The sequence below is a fragment of the Candoia aspera genome, chromosome 3 (assembly GCF_035149785.1).
Source record: "Candoia aspera isolate rCanAsp1 chromosome 3, rCanAsp1.hap2, whole genome shotgun sequence".
NCBI classification, from domain to species: Eukaryota; Metazoa; Chordata; class Lepidosauria; order Squamata; family Boidae; genus Candoia; species Candoia aspera.
The window spans coordinates 133457757-133474484 of NC_086155.1; the positions used below are offsets into that span (position 1 = coordinate 133457757).

The 16728-nt window shown below is 38.4% G+C and overlaps 1 protein-coding gene across 3 annotated transcripts in view; it reads right to left on the bottom strand.

Annotated features, from left to right (window-relative positions):
* DROSHA (drosha ribonuclease III) overlaps nt 1–16728 on the bottom strand; it is a 101019-nt gene that overhangs the window by 53612 nt on the left and 30679 nt on the right. For all 3 annotated transcript variants that reach the window (XM_063298775.1, XM_063298772.1, XM_063298774.1), the window contains 6 exons: nt 15345–15469; nt 14334–14433; nt 8813–8920; nt 4603–4710; nt 2435–2573; nt 2114–2174 (listed from right to left, as the gene is read on the bottom strand). In XM_063298775.1, the coding sequence (XP_063154845.1) occupies nt 2114–2174; nt 2435–2573; nt 4603–4710; nt 8813–8920; nt 14334–14433; nt 15345–15469 (641 nt within the window). The remainder of the gene's footprint in view (nt 1–2113; nt 2175–2434; nt 2574–4602; nt 4711–8812; nt 8921–14333; nt 14434–15344; nt 15470–16728) is intronic.

Consider the following 16728-nt stretch of genomic DNA (forward strand, 5'->3'; position numbering starts at 1 on the left):
TTGCAAACATTTCTGGAAAATGTTTCTATGCTAAATGAGTATTAGTCTGCACAAGTATATATTATGGGCTATATTATGAGAAAAATCTATTCTACTTTATGAAGTTTGAGCATACAAAGAAACTAATGACATTTAAAGAAAGTAAAAACTTTGACGGGGTGAGCTCCCGTTGCTAGTCCCAGCTCCTGCCAACCTAGCAGTTCGAAAACATGCCAATGTGAGTAGATTAATAGCCACCGCTTCGGCGGGCAGGTAATGGCATTCCATTTAGTCATGCCGGCCACATGACCACAGAGGAAGTGTCTACGGACAAACGCCGGCTCTTCAGCTTTGAAACGGAGATGAGCACCGCCCCCTAGAGTCGGACACGACTGGACCTAATGTCAAGGGAAACCTTTACTAAAAACTTTGACATGGATAAAAATTATTTTTATTGGAATGACACACACTGACATACCCCATGCCTCATACCATGCTCACATCTGTATGTTCAACAACCTCCCGTTCAACAACAACAAAGGAAAAAGAAAAGAAGGCAGAAGATTGTACATACTGGATGAATTACATGCACACAGGACCCTTAAGAGGGTGGTGGACGCTTCAGACCACTTGAGATGAGAGCCAAACCACACACTAATGACTACCAGGGTAAGTGACTATAGCTAGTCCAGTAGACTGATCTCCAAAATGTAAGTGTTGTCACAGCTGCTATCCACTAGTATCTTCCTAGTATTTTTTCTTTCTCTGATTCCATAATCATAAAATAGTATTCATATCAAATATGAGCTTCATGCTATATGAGTTGGCATTTTTTTGCTGCTAGGGAAAGAATGATATATTCAAATTATCAGTGCACAAAGAGAGAAATTGAGATTGAGAGATCTAGTTGTCATAGTGTATCCAGATGGTTTTTGTTCGAAACAGAGGGTTCAACTGCAGACACATGGCAACTGTTTTTGTTTTGTTTTGGGGAGCTTCAAGTCAGGTTTTGACTTCTGACGACAGCCTGGACTAGTCACTGCAGTTTTCCTGACAAGGTTGTTCAGAAGTGGTTTGCCCTTGCCTACTTCCTCGGGCTGAGAGAAAGTGACTGGCCCAAGGTCACCCAGCTGGCTTTGTGCCTAAGGTGGGATTAGAACTCAGGGTCATCCCGCTTCTAGCCTGATGCCTTAACCACCATGTCAAACTGGCTCTCGTGGCAACTTCAGCTCCTTGCAAACTAGAAAACTAGCACGAGAAATAGACACCAGGAATAGTTCTGGTGGGAGTTCTCCTCTTCCCCCAGTCTCTATTAACCACAATCGAGTATAACTTCTATAATGAATACTAACCATACTTGGTGCTAACCAGGGTTTGTAGTTGCTTTCAAATGCCAATTAATGTGGAAACTTGGGTTAGCATTGGTATAAAGGCAACAATAAACTAAATATTAGGTTAGCCTGTGAGGGGACTGGCAACTCTGTTGCTAAGCGACACTGCCATAAAGTGACACATCATGTGACTAGGCCCAACTTACAACATCAGTTCCAGCTGTGGTCGTTAAGCAAATCATGGTGGGTTGTTAAGTGCGGCATCATGTGACTGCGACTTGACTTCCTGCCAGCTTCCCCATTGACTTTGCTTGTTGGAAGCTGGCTGTCAAGGTCACAAATGGCAATCACGTTAATGTGCGCCAGTTGACAAGTGCCCAAATTGCAATCGCGTGACAGTGGGGACACTGTGACGGCCACAACTTTGAGGACCGGTCTTAAATCTCCTTTTTCAGTGCCCTTGTAACTCTGAACAGTTGCTGAACAAGTGTTCGGTAAGCGAGGACTACCTGTACAAATATACCTCTACAATTTGTACTTGAAGCTCGCTCCTGAGTTGCAAATCATGGTTTATATTGAAACAGCTGTCCTTCTGCATTTATGAACTTCTATCTTCTCCAGCGTTTTACACCACACGCCCTTCCACTGTAAAGGCACCACATCCCTACTAGTTCAGCTGGAATTCTGAATACTTGCTCCATCAAAGGGCCAATGCAGGCATAATACAATGTGAATATCACTACCATGCACCTGAAATGCATCCTTCCTCCCCCAGTCAGAAAAAAAAGTGTTTGTATACATACCTGGAAGGAGTTGGATCATCTTGACCAAGACGTGACATAATATTGATCAAAGTGTTGATACCTGTAAAGTACAATGTCACATTTAAAGAAGTATTCAAGACTTCTGTTCAACATCGTAGCTTCCTTTCAGTCTGGTAAGGTAATTCCCTCTGGTCTGATATAGTCCGATAACCCAAGGGGGTTATTTATGAAGAAACATTAAATGTGCTACTACTCCAACCTGCTTTTTAAGAGGTCCAGATGAAGAACTCCTGGAAGCAACTTCAATGCTCCTGTCAAGCGATAGGAGGAAATGGCAACAGGAAAACTAATCCAACTGACCTTTTTTCCTCATGTGCATATGGTGAACTTTCCTATCCCCGTATTTGGGTTGCCGAATCCCACAATTTGATAAGGAATTTCTGGCATGGTCTGGATTCATTCCAAAGTTCAAGTGATGGCTTGGGTGAGTCATGGCAAGCTAAAAGGCAGAATCCAAAAGTCAAAGAAACACACCCACAAACATTGTTCATTAGCTGCTATTCATTCAAATTTTCAGCGAAGCCCCAGAGAAATTTAACTAGATTCAGTGTCGGGAGTGAGTCACACATGGTTTTTCAAATGTTGTTGGAAGTGTTTTATCTAACTAAGTGAAAGAAATTCTTATCCTCGCTCCCCACTCCTGACAGGAGAAAGCTAGTGATATATAGATATTAAAAGTACATTTCTCTTTTCCCGCCCAACAAACTCTCATTATTTGATACGACAATATTATACGTGAATATACTGTAACATTAAATATATATTTATAAAGTAATACAATATAAGACTACTTTGAGATCTAATGTATGACAACTCAGAAGGAAGTCCCACTGAGCTCAGTAAGCTTACTTTCAGATAATTGTGTTTAAGTTTAGGAGTTATGTAAGCCTCTTATATGTTGTCTGTTACATTTTGTTTCATCATTGTTGCAATATTTATGCATTTATTTGTTAATTTTACAATATCTGTAAAATACGTTATGATCAATTAAGACTATAGATGGTGAACAACAAAGCAAGGTTAAACAGAATAAAACAATAAGGTAATAATTAAAGTAATAATCTCTTTACATACCCACTATCAATACTGGCCAAAGCACAGTGGAAAAGTATTATTTTAATTGCCTTGGAAAATGGAAAGAGGGGGCCAGACATACCTCTGGGAAAAGTGTATTGCAAAGTATGGAGGCTATTCTTCAAAAAAGCCCTGTCACCTAGCCCTTACCCCATATACTTCGTGCTTGCGGGCGGGGGGGATACCTTTAATAGGTTCTCTCAAGATGCTCAGAGTACTTAAGCAGAGTCACATTCAGCAATGCAGTGTCTGATGGTACACCATACAGAGCTTTTAGAGGATAACCACCACTTGGAACTGACCTCAGAAGCCTACTGGCAACCAGTGCTGTGGCGTCAAAGTAGGTGTTGTTCTACAATGGAGGGACTGGCCCCTAAAAGCCATTCTGAACAAGTTGCAGCTTCTGAGTTGTCTCCAAAGGTAGCCCATGTAGTGTGCCGAGTCCAGCCATTGGTGATCAAGGCATTAGTGGCAGGATATCCTGATCTAGGCAGGGTCATAACTGGAACATCAGTTGAAACTGGTCATGACTTCACCTGCTATTTAGGCAGGAAATTCAAGTCCAAGATCTCTAAGTTTCAAACCTATCTATCAGGAGGGGTGCAACCCCATCCTGAATAATTACTGAGACCAGAGTTAATGGACCGCCCACATATTTATTACCAAATATAGATGTTAGATTACATATGGGAGAGCATATTTGACTCCTTCTCAAACTTCTGTTTCCATCTATGTCCACATCCTGTTTTCCATACCCTCATCTGTGTTCATTTCCATTTATTTCTTATTCCAGGGGTGAGCAACATTTTCAGGACATGGACATCCCACATAGCCTAAGAAACTTTCATAATCACCCAATCTTATCAGGGAATGACGAATTGTATGAGATTTTGGTTTCTTCAGATAATAAAGCTGAAATCCTTTGCAACCACACAGCCCTTTGGCATTTTATTGTTTTTAATATAAAAATTTTTGACCATTTTAAACTTAAAATAAAAATAAACCTACCATGTTGCTGTCCTCCATCCTCCATTCATATTCCATTTCTTTCTATCTAATCAGCCATTGCTCAGTGCTCAGATCCCAATTAGATCCACTGTGTTCTGGGTCTCTTTACAATTACCTCTCTTAACCCCTACCTGCAGGTTAGGCTATTAGGTCCTGGGCTCCATTAACTACAGCAGCCTCCCCTAAGAAATTAAATGAGTTGAATTTTGGAGAAAGAGGAGGGATTCTGGAGTTGAAGGCCACACATCTGGAGGGCACTCAGGTTGGGGCAAGTGGATTTAAAGGCTAAAGGAACATACCAATGCATTTGTCCCCTATTCCATACATTTTATCACAACTTAGTACAGAAGTTATATTGAAGTATATGATTGTCAACATGAGCTCACCTGCAATAAACACCGGTCTTTAAAAGTGTAGCCTATTAGTCTGTCCAAATGCATCAGACACTGATGGTAACGGATGTGGTGTGTTAGGACAGGAAGCATCATGGCATGCTACAGAAAGAATCACCACAATTCATGCAACAAGATCCTTGAACATTGCCTTTAGCCACTACTTTATATTCATAATATACATTTGAGACACCAAAGAACTTCCATTATTCTTATAAAGGCTTTGAAAGAGAGCACTATGTTATACCCATACTGCAGAAAGGGTGTGTGTGATAAAGCAGAGAGTACTAAGTTCTTAGACCACCCAGTAAATTAGTGGTTACACATCAGTTTTAGATATGGGAGTTCATTGCTCACCTCCTTATCTGCTTAAATTAAATTCAGAATGTAATAATGAATGCTCAGAACACTCCAATAAAATGTTATTTCCAACCCACTTCCCTCACATTTATGGAAATAAAAATGATGAAGTATATGACCTATCTAAATCATGCAGTGTATCCATGACTTAATTGGGATTAGACAGACACCTGACTAGAACTTCAGAGCTTTGGTATATCGATCTAAGGGCTCAGATTATGGAAACCACAACTGATAGGTACACAAGTTTAGGAAGGGAGGAGACAGAACATCACTGATAGTTACTAAATTTTGGGTTGTTTTTTTTTAAAAAAGAATATATATGGATGATTCAATTTCCATTAAAATTGCTTCTTCTAGGAGGCAAATGAGGTAATATAAATAAAACAAAAACATAATATATAAATATAAAGAACAGCAACAACCACAACAAAAGGCTGTATTTCATATAGGAGGTAAAAAAGAAATACATATCAATAATCTCAGAGGATAGAGGTTTATAATTTTGTGATAGTATTCTTTTAATAATCCTTTTATCTTTTGGTAATGATTATTTTTACTGATTCACTGTTTTTATATCATTGTTGTAAGCCACTCAGAGTTGTCTTGTGTGAGATGGGCGGCCATATAAATGTGAGAAATTAATAAATAAAGTTAGTGTCAAGAAAACTAATGCTCAGAATTAGACACAGTTGGCAAAAGATGCCAAGAACAAAAACATGGGCTTCTTCAGTTATGTACTAAATGAAGGAGAAAGAAAAGAATTGGTATGACAGCTGCTCAGTAAATATAGCTAAATGCTAACAGGAAACAAAGAAAAGGCAGAGCTATTCTGCTCCTATTTTAGCTCAGTCTTCTTCAACGACAGATTAAGTGTTCCACCAAGCATTTGTGAAGAGTAGAATAAGGGGCAGGGTTGAAGTTCGAGATGGGTAGAAACATGCTCAGGGGGGAAAAAAAGTTATTTTCTTTAAATGAATTTAAATCTCCAGGGAGAGCCGGTTTGGTGTAATGATTAAGGCATCAGGCTCGAAACCAGGAGACTGAGAGTTCTAGTCCCACCTTAGGCACGAAGCCAGCTGGGTGACCTTGGGCCAGCCCTAGGAAGAAGGCAAATAGCAAACCCCTTCTGAAAATGTAACCAAGAAAACTGCAGGGACTAGTCCAGGCAGTCACCAGGAGTCAACACTGACTCAAAGGCACCAAATTATCATCATCATCATCATCTCCAGGACCAGATGAATTTCATCACTGAAAATTTGCTGATGGCCTAGGCAAACCTTTATCTTTGAAAAATCCTGGAGGATGAATATAATGAAACTTCCTTAGCAGATTGTGGGAATGCTGTGGACATAATATAACTTGAGTGAGACAGAGAGAGAGAAATACACACACACACAGACACACACACACAAACTTATAAAAAGGGTGGGCTACAGAAGAAGGCACAACAATTAAGTGGAACCAAGCTGGCTTAAAAATCATGCTCAAAGAGCATTCATCAATAGTTCCTCAACAGGCTGGAGGGATTTATCAAGTGACATGCCACAAGTTTCAGACCTGGACTCTGAATCAACTTTTTAACACTTATGGATGAAAGGCTGGCAGGAAAGTTTATCAAATGGCACATGACTGAATGAAATACCTCCAGCTCTAGAATACAGAAATACAATTGAAAATAATCTTGATATGTGAAAGAAATGGGCTATAAAACACATGTGAAGTTCACTCAGGAAAGAGAAATCAAATATGCTGGTAGAGAATGGGGAGTATCTGGCTTGGTAAAAGTACATGGAGTAATCTTGGAGTAATAGCTGAAAACCAAATATGAATCAGCAGTGAGATATTGCTGCAAAAAAAGGGAGCAAATAATGTTTTAGACAATTAACAGAAGTATGGCTTCCAAATCAAGGGAAGGAATATTCTGTATTTGTGAGACCCCTTGTTGAATACTGTGTCTAATTCTTGGCACTGTGCTTTAAAAAGGATTCAGACAAACTGGAACATTAAAAGAGAGCCACAGGGATGATCAGGAGGCTAGAAGGTCTTATGAAGAGAGGAACTGAGAAGATTTAGCCTTGGAGAGAGAAGACTGAGGGGGGAGATGATAGCTGTTATCAAAGGATCTCACACAGAAGAAGGTCAAGACCTTTATCATTCAAGCATGCAATCTAGTACCCATGACAAGTTGGAGTTTGGATAATACCAGGAATTGTTCATTTACAATGAGCAACCCTTTGCAGAGAAGAGATCTCTTCAGTGCCTGTCCATGGAGATTCTCGAGAGATAGCAAGCTGGGAAGAGAAGAGCTTTTGAGATGGAACTTGTATGCCCAAACCCCTAAGCTCCTCATTTGCCTTGTTGTGCTGTCTGTCCACAGGCCAGTGAAAATATGGAAGAAGGGCAGTAGGATATTTATTGAAATCCTCTCTGTGAAAACTCTGCAACCATCTGCCCAGGGACTGTGCCCCAGGTATTTTGTTAGCAGCATGTGAACACAGGAACATTTCAAATTTATTAAATTGAAACTCTAATCCTGAACCAATCTATTCCACTGGGCAGGAAAGAAAAATACTGCACCAATAATTTTTAACTACTCTGTAACATGCTCGCCCATGGTCTTGATATACATTTAATTCTATCCAATCGCTTTTTAATCTGGTAGGAAGCAACACAGATATTGATATAGATACACATACAGACTGAAATACTTTGGCCACATAATGAGAAGACAGGACACCCTGGAGAAGATGCTGATGCTAGGGAGAGTGGAGGGCAAAAGGAAGAGGGGCCGACCAAGGGCAAGGTGGATGGATGATATTCTAGAGGTGACGGACTCGTCCCTGGGGGAGCTGGGGGTGTTGACGACCGACAGGAAGCTCTGGCGTGGGCTGGTCCATGAAGTCACGAAGAGTCGGAAGCAACTAAACGAATAAACAACAACAACACACATACAGACACACACACACACATAAAGATACACTGTCTCCTTTTGACATCTTTGGGGAATATATGAATACATATAGGTGTATTACATCTATGTAGTTTTCTCTCAAAAACAATTGAGTCTGCAGTAGAGCAGATCCTTTGCCATTTGGTACTTTGCTGTCCTTTACAATAAAAAGAACAAGAACGATTGAATAGATAAGCTGCAAAGGCTTTCAAGGCCATGAACAATTTTGTTTCTACGTGCTAAAAGAAAGCAAGCTGCTGTTTGACATGGATTTTCCATTAGTACATTTATTCCTCAAAAACAAAAGCTACATATAAAAAGGAAATCATCTGGAGGGAGGAATAATATCATTGATACGAATTCCACTTTGTACGTCTCAGTTTCAAAGCAACCAAGAATAAGAAAATAAGAAGGTAAGAAGATAGTTAAGCAAGATTGAGAATCCCCCTTGTTGAGACTTCCTCTTGTGGAGTTCTGCTTTGATATATACAGTATAGATTTTTTTTTCTTCCTGTTGTCTGCGTAGGCTGGTCCAGAAATGAGGTATGTGCCTCATATCTGCACTTTTCTGCACTCTGCGTAAGTTTGACTGATTATGTGTCATCAAATTGGTCACAACTCTTAGAGACCACAGAGACAGATTTTCTCTAGGATCGTTTATTCTGAAAGGGAATAGCATGATGAGTACCCAATGGCCAGTCTTCTGTTCACTTCAGCAAAAAAATACAAGAGATACTGGGTGTCTCCAGGACTAGATCTGCAATAGTAGGGTTGTTGAATTTTGAGAATCTGGGGGCCATACTCCATCTTATCCATATTCCACAGGTTTGAAAGAGCCATAATTAAAACTGGCTTTCATCATCCCTTGGGAAGATAGAAGCTCTAACTCACTTGACAGACATCAGAACGAATTCCCGTCTTCCAGAATCCTTGGCTGCTCAGCTCAACAGTTACTTCACGCCGCATGGTATTCTTCTGCCTGATTTTTTGCAGGGCTTCCTTTAGAGAAAGAAAAAGAGAATGTTATTTTGCTGAGGAACCAAACTCTCCTTAATTTATGGAAAACATGAGTCTTGATGAGGGAAGATCCTTCATGTGTTGTTTGGAATCTCACAATGAAAATTTTAGTGAACTCAAAAAACATAACTGAGAGCTTGGTCTATTGGCGACATAGGAAACCCCCCCTACAACATCCCTTAGGAGAGAGGATAAATGGGAGAGGCTTTGTTACCGCCACAGTCTGGCATGCAAATATGCAGAACCAGGGAGGCCTGGTGGAAACCCTTGAAATCGGGACTAGATGCATCCAAATGGTACACTATCTTCCAGGAAAAAATAAGCAGGGCAGGGATGGGGGAAGAGATACACCACGAAGTATTTCCTACATTATGAGGCCCTTGAAAAGATTATCTGCAGCCTTAGCTCCTCACAACCAACATACACACCACCTTGCCAGTTCCCAGTAAGGCAGTTAAGAAGAAGAGAAAGAAGTGTCCATCCTAACGTACTTGGGGGTATAATGAATTTTAGAAGGGAAATAGTTCAGCTGCTGGTGTTCTTGCAACCCCATCCCTTTCTTCTCAATAAATCTTGCTAAAGAGATTCTGTAAGAGTTGTGCTTGGAAAAAAATTACCTTCAGTTTAGGCAGATGCAACAACTGATCTCTTTTTCCAAGAACATAACATTCCATTTTTAAAATGCCATCTTTCTTTGCCTGACAATTAATGGAGTGAGCCCAACAGAGTGCAGGATTCCTACCAAAAAACTACACATTCTAGAAGGTGTAGTTATAAAGAAATTCCATGCAAGTGCAAAATCCACATGTGTGAATCACAGACCCCACAATGAAGAACAATGAGGACAAGCAAGTGTTTAGCTATCCCTCTGTCTTGCTGGAATCTTTCCATGGTAGGCTTCTATTAAAGTGACTCCCCTAAGACTCCTGAGTATATCCATGATAGAAGCAAAGAAATGAAGCAGAGACATTTTCAGAAAACAACCAGTCAGTTCAGGTGATAAAACCTAGAAACAGAGATTTACACTGCACGGTGATAAATGTCAAAGCAGCCCTCCCTCCCTGTCTCCCTCCCTCTCTTTTTGCAGTGAAATGTAATCACCCATAAGCGCTATCTACTATAATTTTAACAATAACTTGTCCATTATTCCTTAGAGAGAGATTTATTTTTTTAATAAAAAGTTCTTGTCTTCCATTTGTTCTACACTGCAGCAATGAAAGGCTTTAGTAAAGCGGAAAATAGTCTACAGCAGGGTTTCTCAACCAGGGTTCCATGGCACCCTCGGGTTCCACTAGAGGTCATTACAGGTTCCCTGGGATATCATGATTTATTTAAAAAATTATTTCAGATTTGGGCAACTTCACATTAAAGAGGTAAGTTTCGTTCTTTACTGTTAGTTTAAGAACACTGTTAATGCATATATACAGGCCTGCACAGGAAACGAATATAATAATTTAGTAACTTCTGGCCTATATTTGAGCCTGAATGTGCAGGGGTTCCCCAAGGCCTGAAAAATATCTCAAGGGTTCCTCCAGGGTCAAAAAGTTGAGAAAGGCTGGTCTACAGTCTAAAAAAAAAAAGTACCTCTTTCAAAGGAGTAGGGCAGGTTTATTAGTAGCGCATGGAACTTCCCACTGAGAGAGAATACCAAAAACTGATTTTGCAGATGCAAACTATAAGCGTGTAACACCGTGAAGTCCAGCACAACTGGGTTACACTTGGTTGTGCAAGGCTGCTAGAAACATTTAATTAGAAGGAGTGCCACCACATAGAGTGGGATTTATTTCTGAGCAAATATCTGTAGGATCACACTATGTTATTAAAAAAATAAAGTGTGAACAGGTTCCCTATTTCTCCAGTAGAGAATTACTTAGCGGTACAGTAATAGCACTTAAAAAAAGAAAAGAAAGGGAAAAGTGCTTTGCTTTTTAAAAAGGAATATGACGTTTTCTTTCTCCCTCCTTCCTCCTTCGCTCTCCCACTCTCAAATTAATGAAGTATGTCATTATTTACTAACCCTGGTTTTAGTCTAGAATTTTTTCGTCATACAGCTGAGATGCAAGAATTTCAAGATTAGATCTAGATACCTTAGAATGCTCTCTCAATTTTGCCTGAGTCCACAAATACACGTTCCTTCTTAATTTGAGTGATATTTTAAGAGTCTTTAGTGATATGGAATAGCATTCTGCTTTTAAGGAGAAACGTGAGGTTGCAATATTTTACAAGTAATTTATGATATATAATAGGATTCTGCTATTAAAAGGAAACCCAGGGTTGGGTATATGACTGCTATTAGACTGCCTTAAGCAACTCTTTTTTTGTTGTTGTTCAGAAGGTGTAAATACTATGGATGGGAATTTCAATGTCTGTGGTCTCTAGGCTATTTCACACAGGCATTGACTACAGCAACAAGTTTTATGATTTGCATAAGTGATTGAGCTATCATCAGTCTTCCTACAAAGGGAATTTTCTTTTTTATATATATAATAATTTTTATTGACGTTTAAAACTAAAAGAAACTAAGAAAAATATAAAAAAGAAAAAGAAAAAAATAAAAAGTGCAGAGAGGAAAAAAAGGAAGGGGGAAAAGAAAAAATATAAAGAAAAAAGAAAAAGATATATAAAGAAATGACTTTTCCCTTCAGCAAGACAAGTACAAACAATTTCATTAACTTATCACCTTCTCTAACATTTCATCCAAAACTCTCTTTGCCCCATATCTCATCTTTTATCTATTAGCAAATAATAAAGCCACATCATTCAGTCTTAATCAGCAAAAGTCCATTAAGAGTTAACAGAATTAACAATATGTATATTTTAACCTTAAGCAAGAAAATCAATTTCATATTTCTTTCCTTTCCTTTCCTTTACACAGTGATTTATTATTTTCTCTAAAAATGTAACAGCAAAAAAACTCCTTTCCATATCTTATATCTATAAACAAATTTTTAAAGCCTCATCATTCAAACTTAATCAAGAAAAAGTCCATTAAGAGCTACCACAAACAACAGCATATTGAAAATCTTGATCTTTAATCCCTTCAATTAATGTAATTTACCATTTTCTCTTCATCTCCTCTTAGAAACTCCTTTGCAAGTTTAACATTTTCCTTCAATTTTAACACCATAGCTTATTACTTTCTCTAAAATATAACAAAAAATTTCTTCTGCCCATATCTTATCTACAAACAAATCTTTAAAGCCCCATCATTCAGTCCTGGTCAAGAAAAACCCATTAAAAGCTACTAGAAAAAAAGCATCATATAAATTTTAACCTTGATCAAATAAGCCAACTTTATAATCCTTCTTTTTGGTTTTAAAAGTCTTAAGTCTTCCTTTTAAGTAGAGCTCCAAAAGTTGATTTCTTTTCGTTCTCTCTTTATCTTTTCTCTGGAACTCCTTCATAAGTATAACACATCTCTTGTGTAAATCCAAAATAAGAAAGTTGTCCAAGTCACTCTTCTGAGTTGAAATCCACACATCCAAGTCATTCTTCTAATTTATTATTTGTGTCCCTTTTAGCTATTAAAACATCAGCCAGTTTCATTTGTAAGTCTTGTGTAACATCTTTGTCAATATCATTCTTGTAGCCTGTCATTTTTACATCCATAAAAAACAGCCTGATTCTCAGTTGTATCCTCTTCTACTTCTTTTAAACCTATTTTTAAAATAGGAAACAATCTTAAAAGAAAGTTCTGAGTCCATTGTTGCCAAATATCCTTGAATTCTTCTGGAGTTAAAATACTTTTCTCCATTCTGTATTAGCGGATCTCTTCTCCTTTATTATAATCTTTAGTTCTTTCTGGTTGCCTCTAGGGAACAACCTTCAAGGTCTCCTCTTACCATGTTTTTCTCTAATCCACAACATTTCCCATGGAAAAACCTCTTACACTTAGATTCAAAACTTCATATATTTTAATAGGATTTTAAACAAACCACAGGAAGGATTCTTATAATTAGTTTCAAAATCTTATTTCCAGTCAATCTGTCCCCTTAGTCCATTTATTAACTTTCCAGGATCAATGTTCTAATCACCCTTTTGCTGCTTATTTCCAAATTTAAAAAAATCTTTAAGTTCTTAAACTTACATGAAACTTCTTTCACTGAGGATTAAGGGAGAGTCACCCAGTGTGATGAAACTTGTCCTTCTGAAGGTTCTTAATATTCAAAAAGCAATTTACAAACCATCCAGAAGTGATTAAGAGAGGAAGTGGGTGAACCCAGTGTACCTTTGAAGGCTCCAAACTGTGGCTTGGGCAAAGCTGATCCTGGTCCCAGAGCCCTACAACCCACCAGAGATCACTGTTGTATGGTCTGGTCATGGGAAGCATCTGTATGGAACACTATGGGCAATCCCAGGTCCTCCCCTTTATCCGGGGAGGAATTTTGAGGTGCTGATCCGTTCATCGGCTCCTCCTTCTGTGACTGTCATCAGCTCTGCAAAAAGCGAAGCCGACTTCAGTCCGCCATTGCTTCCTGGGGAGTCCTCGCAAAGGGAATTTTCATGCAGTTCCTTGCCTGCTCAAATGCAACCCTTTTTTACTGAGAGAATTCATGGATTTAATTGTGATTTACTGACTCGAGCAACAAAAAGTACTAGTACTGTGCATTTATATAATCTCCTAAGAATTCCAAATAGCTCATGTACTGGAAGGAGTGTTGCTCAGGGACAAAATTAAGTTGGTAAAGAGAAAGGACCAAATTCTATCTTCTGCTTTTTCTAGGTTTAAAAGCTTTTAAAGAGTTGCTTTTAATCAGATTAGACAATATTGAGTTAGATGGACTAGTGATCTGATTTGTGTAAGATAGGTTCCTAAGTTCCTAGAAAACAATTACCATTATTTTGGAATATTCTAATATATTTTGATATATTCAGAAGATCTCCAATATTGCAGAAGCCACACACAGTTCTTGAATAGCTTATTATTTATTTATTTTCCTGCTTTCTATCCATAGGACACACTGCAGCTAAAAGTCATGAATATATATACCAAATTAAAAATGATTTTAAAAAGGGGCTAGTAATGCCACTTGAAAGACCTGGCTTTTGTACACACAAGTGATGCCCTCAGTAAATTAAATTTCAACAAACCCAGCATGCTTTCCAAGAACCCGCAAAGCCAGCAGACACTCAGCAGTTTACCCCCTAAAATGACAGTCCGTCTTCTGTGCACATCTCTTTGCATTGTCAATCAAAATACAGAATACCATCTATCTGAAAAGTTCTTCTAGATCAGCCCGCCCCAAAGGAACCACAGAATAACATAAATCAAAACTCTAAGATACCCATAATCTTGGATAACAAACTAAGACTCGGATTAAAGACAGCTGCCTAAGCAACAGTGCAAGCATTACAAAGAAAGCCAGGGAAGAAGAAAGATGGAATTGCAACATACTTCTCTCTGCACTAATTTCTGTTTATCTGCCTGTTTCACTTTGGGACTGTTAGCCAGCAGGTGGCGTAATTTCACATAACTTTTCCAGAGTTTTTGGTATCTGAAAGAGGGGAGAAAGAACAACAGTTACATTTTGGAACATTACGTGTCTGGGTTAGTGATCTGTCCAGAAATCCTTTTCTACACTAGAATTCTCTTTATATCCATACAAAGAAAGAGTATAATTAACACATTTCCACTGTCATCCACTGTATATGAAAGCTTAGTATCCAGGTTTTTCATCTCCTGCATCTCGAAGTTGGAACCAGAAGATGACAAATTGGCTTGGGCCATTGCAAATACAACTGAAACTTTGCGAGATTTCCAGTAAAGGAAAGAAGTACCTAAATAAATCTTTTTTTTTAAAAGTGCAATGGAGTATTCAGGGAAAGGATGATTGCATGGTAAGGTTCATTCAGTTCATTCTACCTAATCTTTACCACAACCATCTGGAATGTCTCTATGGAAAAACGGCACTTTGGCCACTCATAATAAAGGAAAAAGGGACAAGCATTTTAGAAATGGACACCTGAAAATAAGCTTGGATTTTTCATATAGATATTGCCTAGAAAAAAAATGTTATGTTGTTGATTAGTCCCATATAACTAACAAAGGAGTGAATTAAATTCACTAAACTCAACAGGGAACAAATTCAGCATAGGTTCAAGCGCATGTTATTTTGTCTCCCTTTTAAAAGAAAGCATACAACAAACATTCAAGTTCTGAAATAAAAAGGAATGAAAACATAAAAGAACCAAAAAAATGTAAACTCCAGAATTTCACTATGAAAAGTCACACACAAAGGGGAAAAAAAAAACAACTTCTGGCACAGACAAAATGTCAGTATTTTTAGATTCCTCTGGAGCACTAGCAAAAAAAGAGAAATCAGAACAATTCTAACAAAAGCATGGCTACATTTTACTATCAACGGTAAGGCTGCACTTAAGCTCTGAGCTGACAGTGGCAGCTTACTGTGGGTCTCCAGCATAACTGAGTTGAGCAGGTCGTATTCCAAAGTGGACGATAATTGGAAAAGTAATCACATCAGGGTTGAACTGCTCACGATCCAACTGATCAATACGAACAGAACTGGGTTTCTGCAGGAAGAGAAATGAAAAAAATGAACGTTAAATTTCACTGATAATGGCTCCATCAATGCTTCTTTGGGCTATGGAGTTGCGGATACACACAACTTTCTGAAGATACAAACAAACTTAAAACATTGAAGCTTTCTGTGAGCTTGCATGGACTATATCCATTAACACTATCCTGGAAATAGTTGGCAGCTCTTTATGAAAATGAACAGACTGAAAATAGCAGGATCCCTTCTAGCTGTTGTTGGGTTCTCTTTCTCGGGCAAACAAATCATCCCATTCACGTGTCCAAATCTTAATTAATTTAATACGCGAGGAACAAGAATGAGGCACCATTTCTGTTACGCTCCTCACGTTCACACGCAGAAAAGGCTTGTGTAACCAGAGGCTTCTTGGGCAATGCAAATCTTTGATCTGGCTAGGTAAGTTCAGCCTGAACATGAGGCAGACATGAAGAAGGACAACAAGATGGTCGCCTCCTTTCACGTTACTGTAAGATTTAGAATACACAGTGGCTGAGGTTAGTTTTGGGTTGGTTAACTCACCTATTTATTGACTCAGTTACTTATGAAAGGACTGAAATTAGAATTACCTTCACTCTGCTTCTCCCAACTTCTCACAGTATTAACTATGCATTCAGCTTCTATAGTAGATGGTTCCACTCAGGAATTAACATGTTAGGAGCTCATAATGGCTGAAAGGAGTAATACAAATATGGGCCAGGGGTGGAATCAATAAGAAGTCTGGTACTCAGTTTAATTATCTTGCGGGAGTCACTCTGTCTTTCTAAACTTTAGAGTTAAAACATCACCAAAGAAAGGGATGGATATTTAGCCCTGAAGGAGACTAGAAATTCATTTTTATTTAAATAATGCAATGCTCTTCTCAAGTAAATTTACAAGGTTATGCTCTGTGAGATATTCCCCTTCTATCTGTTTCTTATTTAGCCTTCACATTAACAAAGAAGCAAAAAACCCACACAAATCTCCCTGTTATTTGTTCCCAGCAGAAATTAAAATAATTGCTGTTGTCACCAAAGGAACTTGGCAGAAAAGAAAAATATGCACACATAAAACCTATTTTTTTCCTTTTTTCCTTCTCACTTAAAATAGCTACATGCAAACACACACACACATTACGAAGAAAATAATGCTTCATAAATCCTCTCATGATCTTTAGTCATTATAGTCAGGTAGCAAGGTGAAATGTTCATTTATCAACATCCACAAAAGTTACTCCTGTTATTCAAAGAAAGGAGGCTT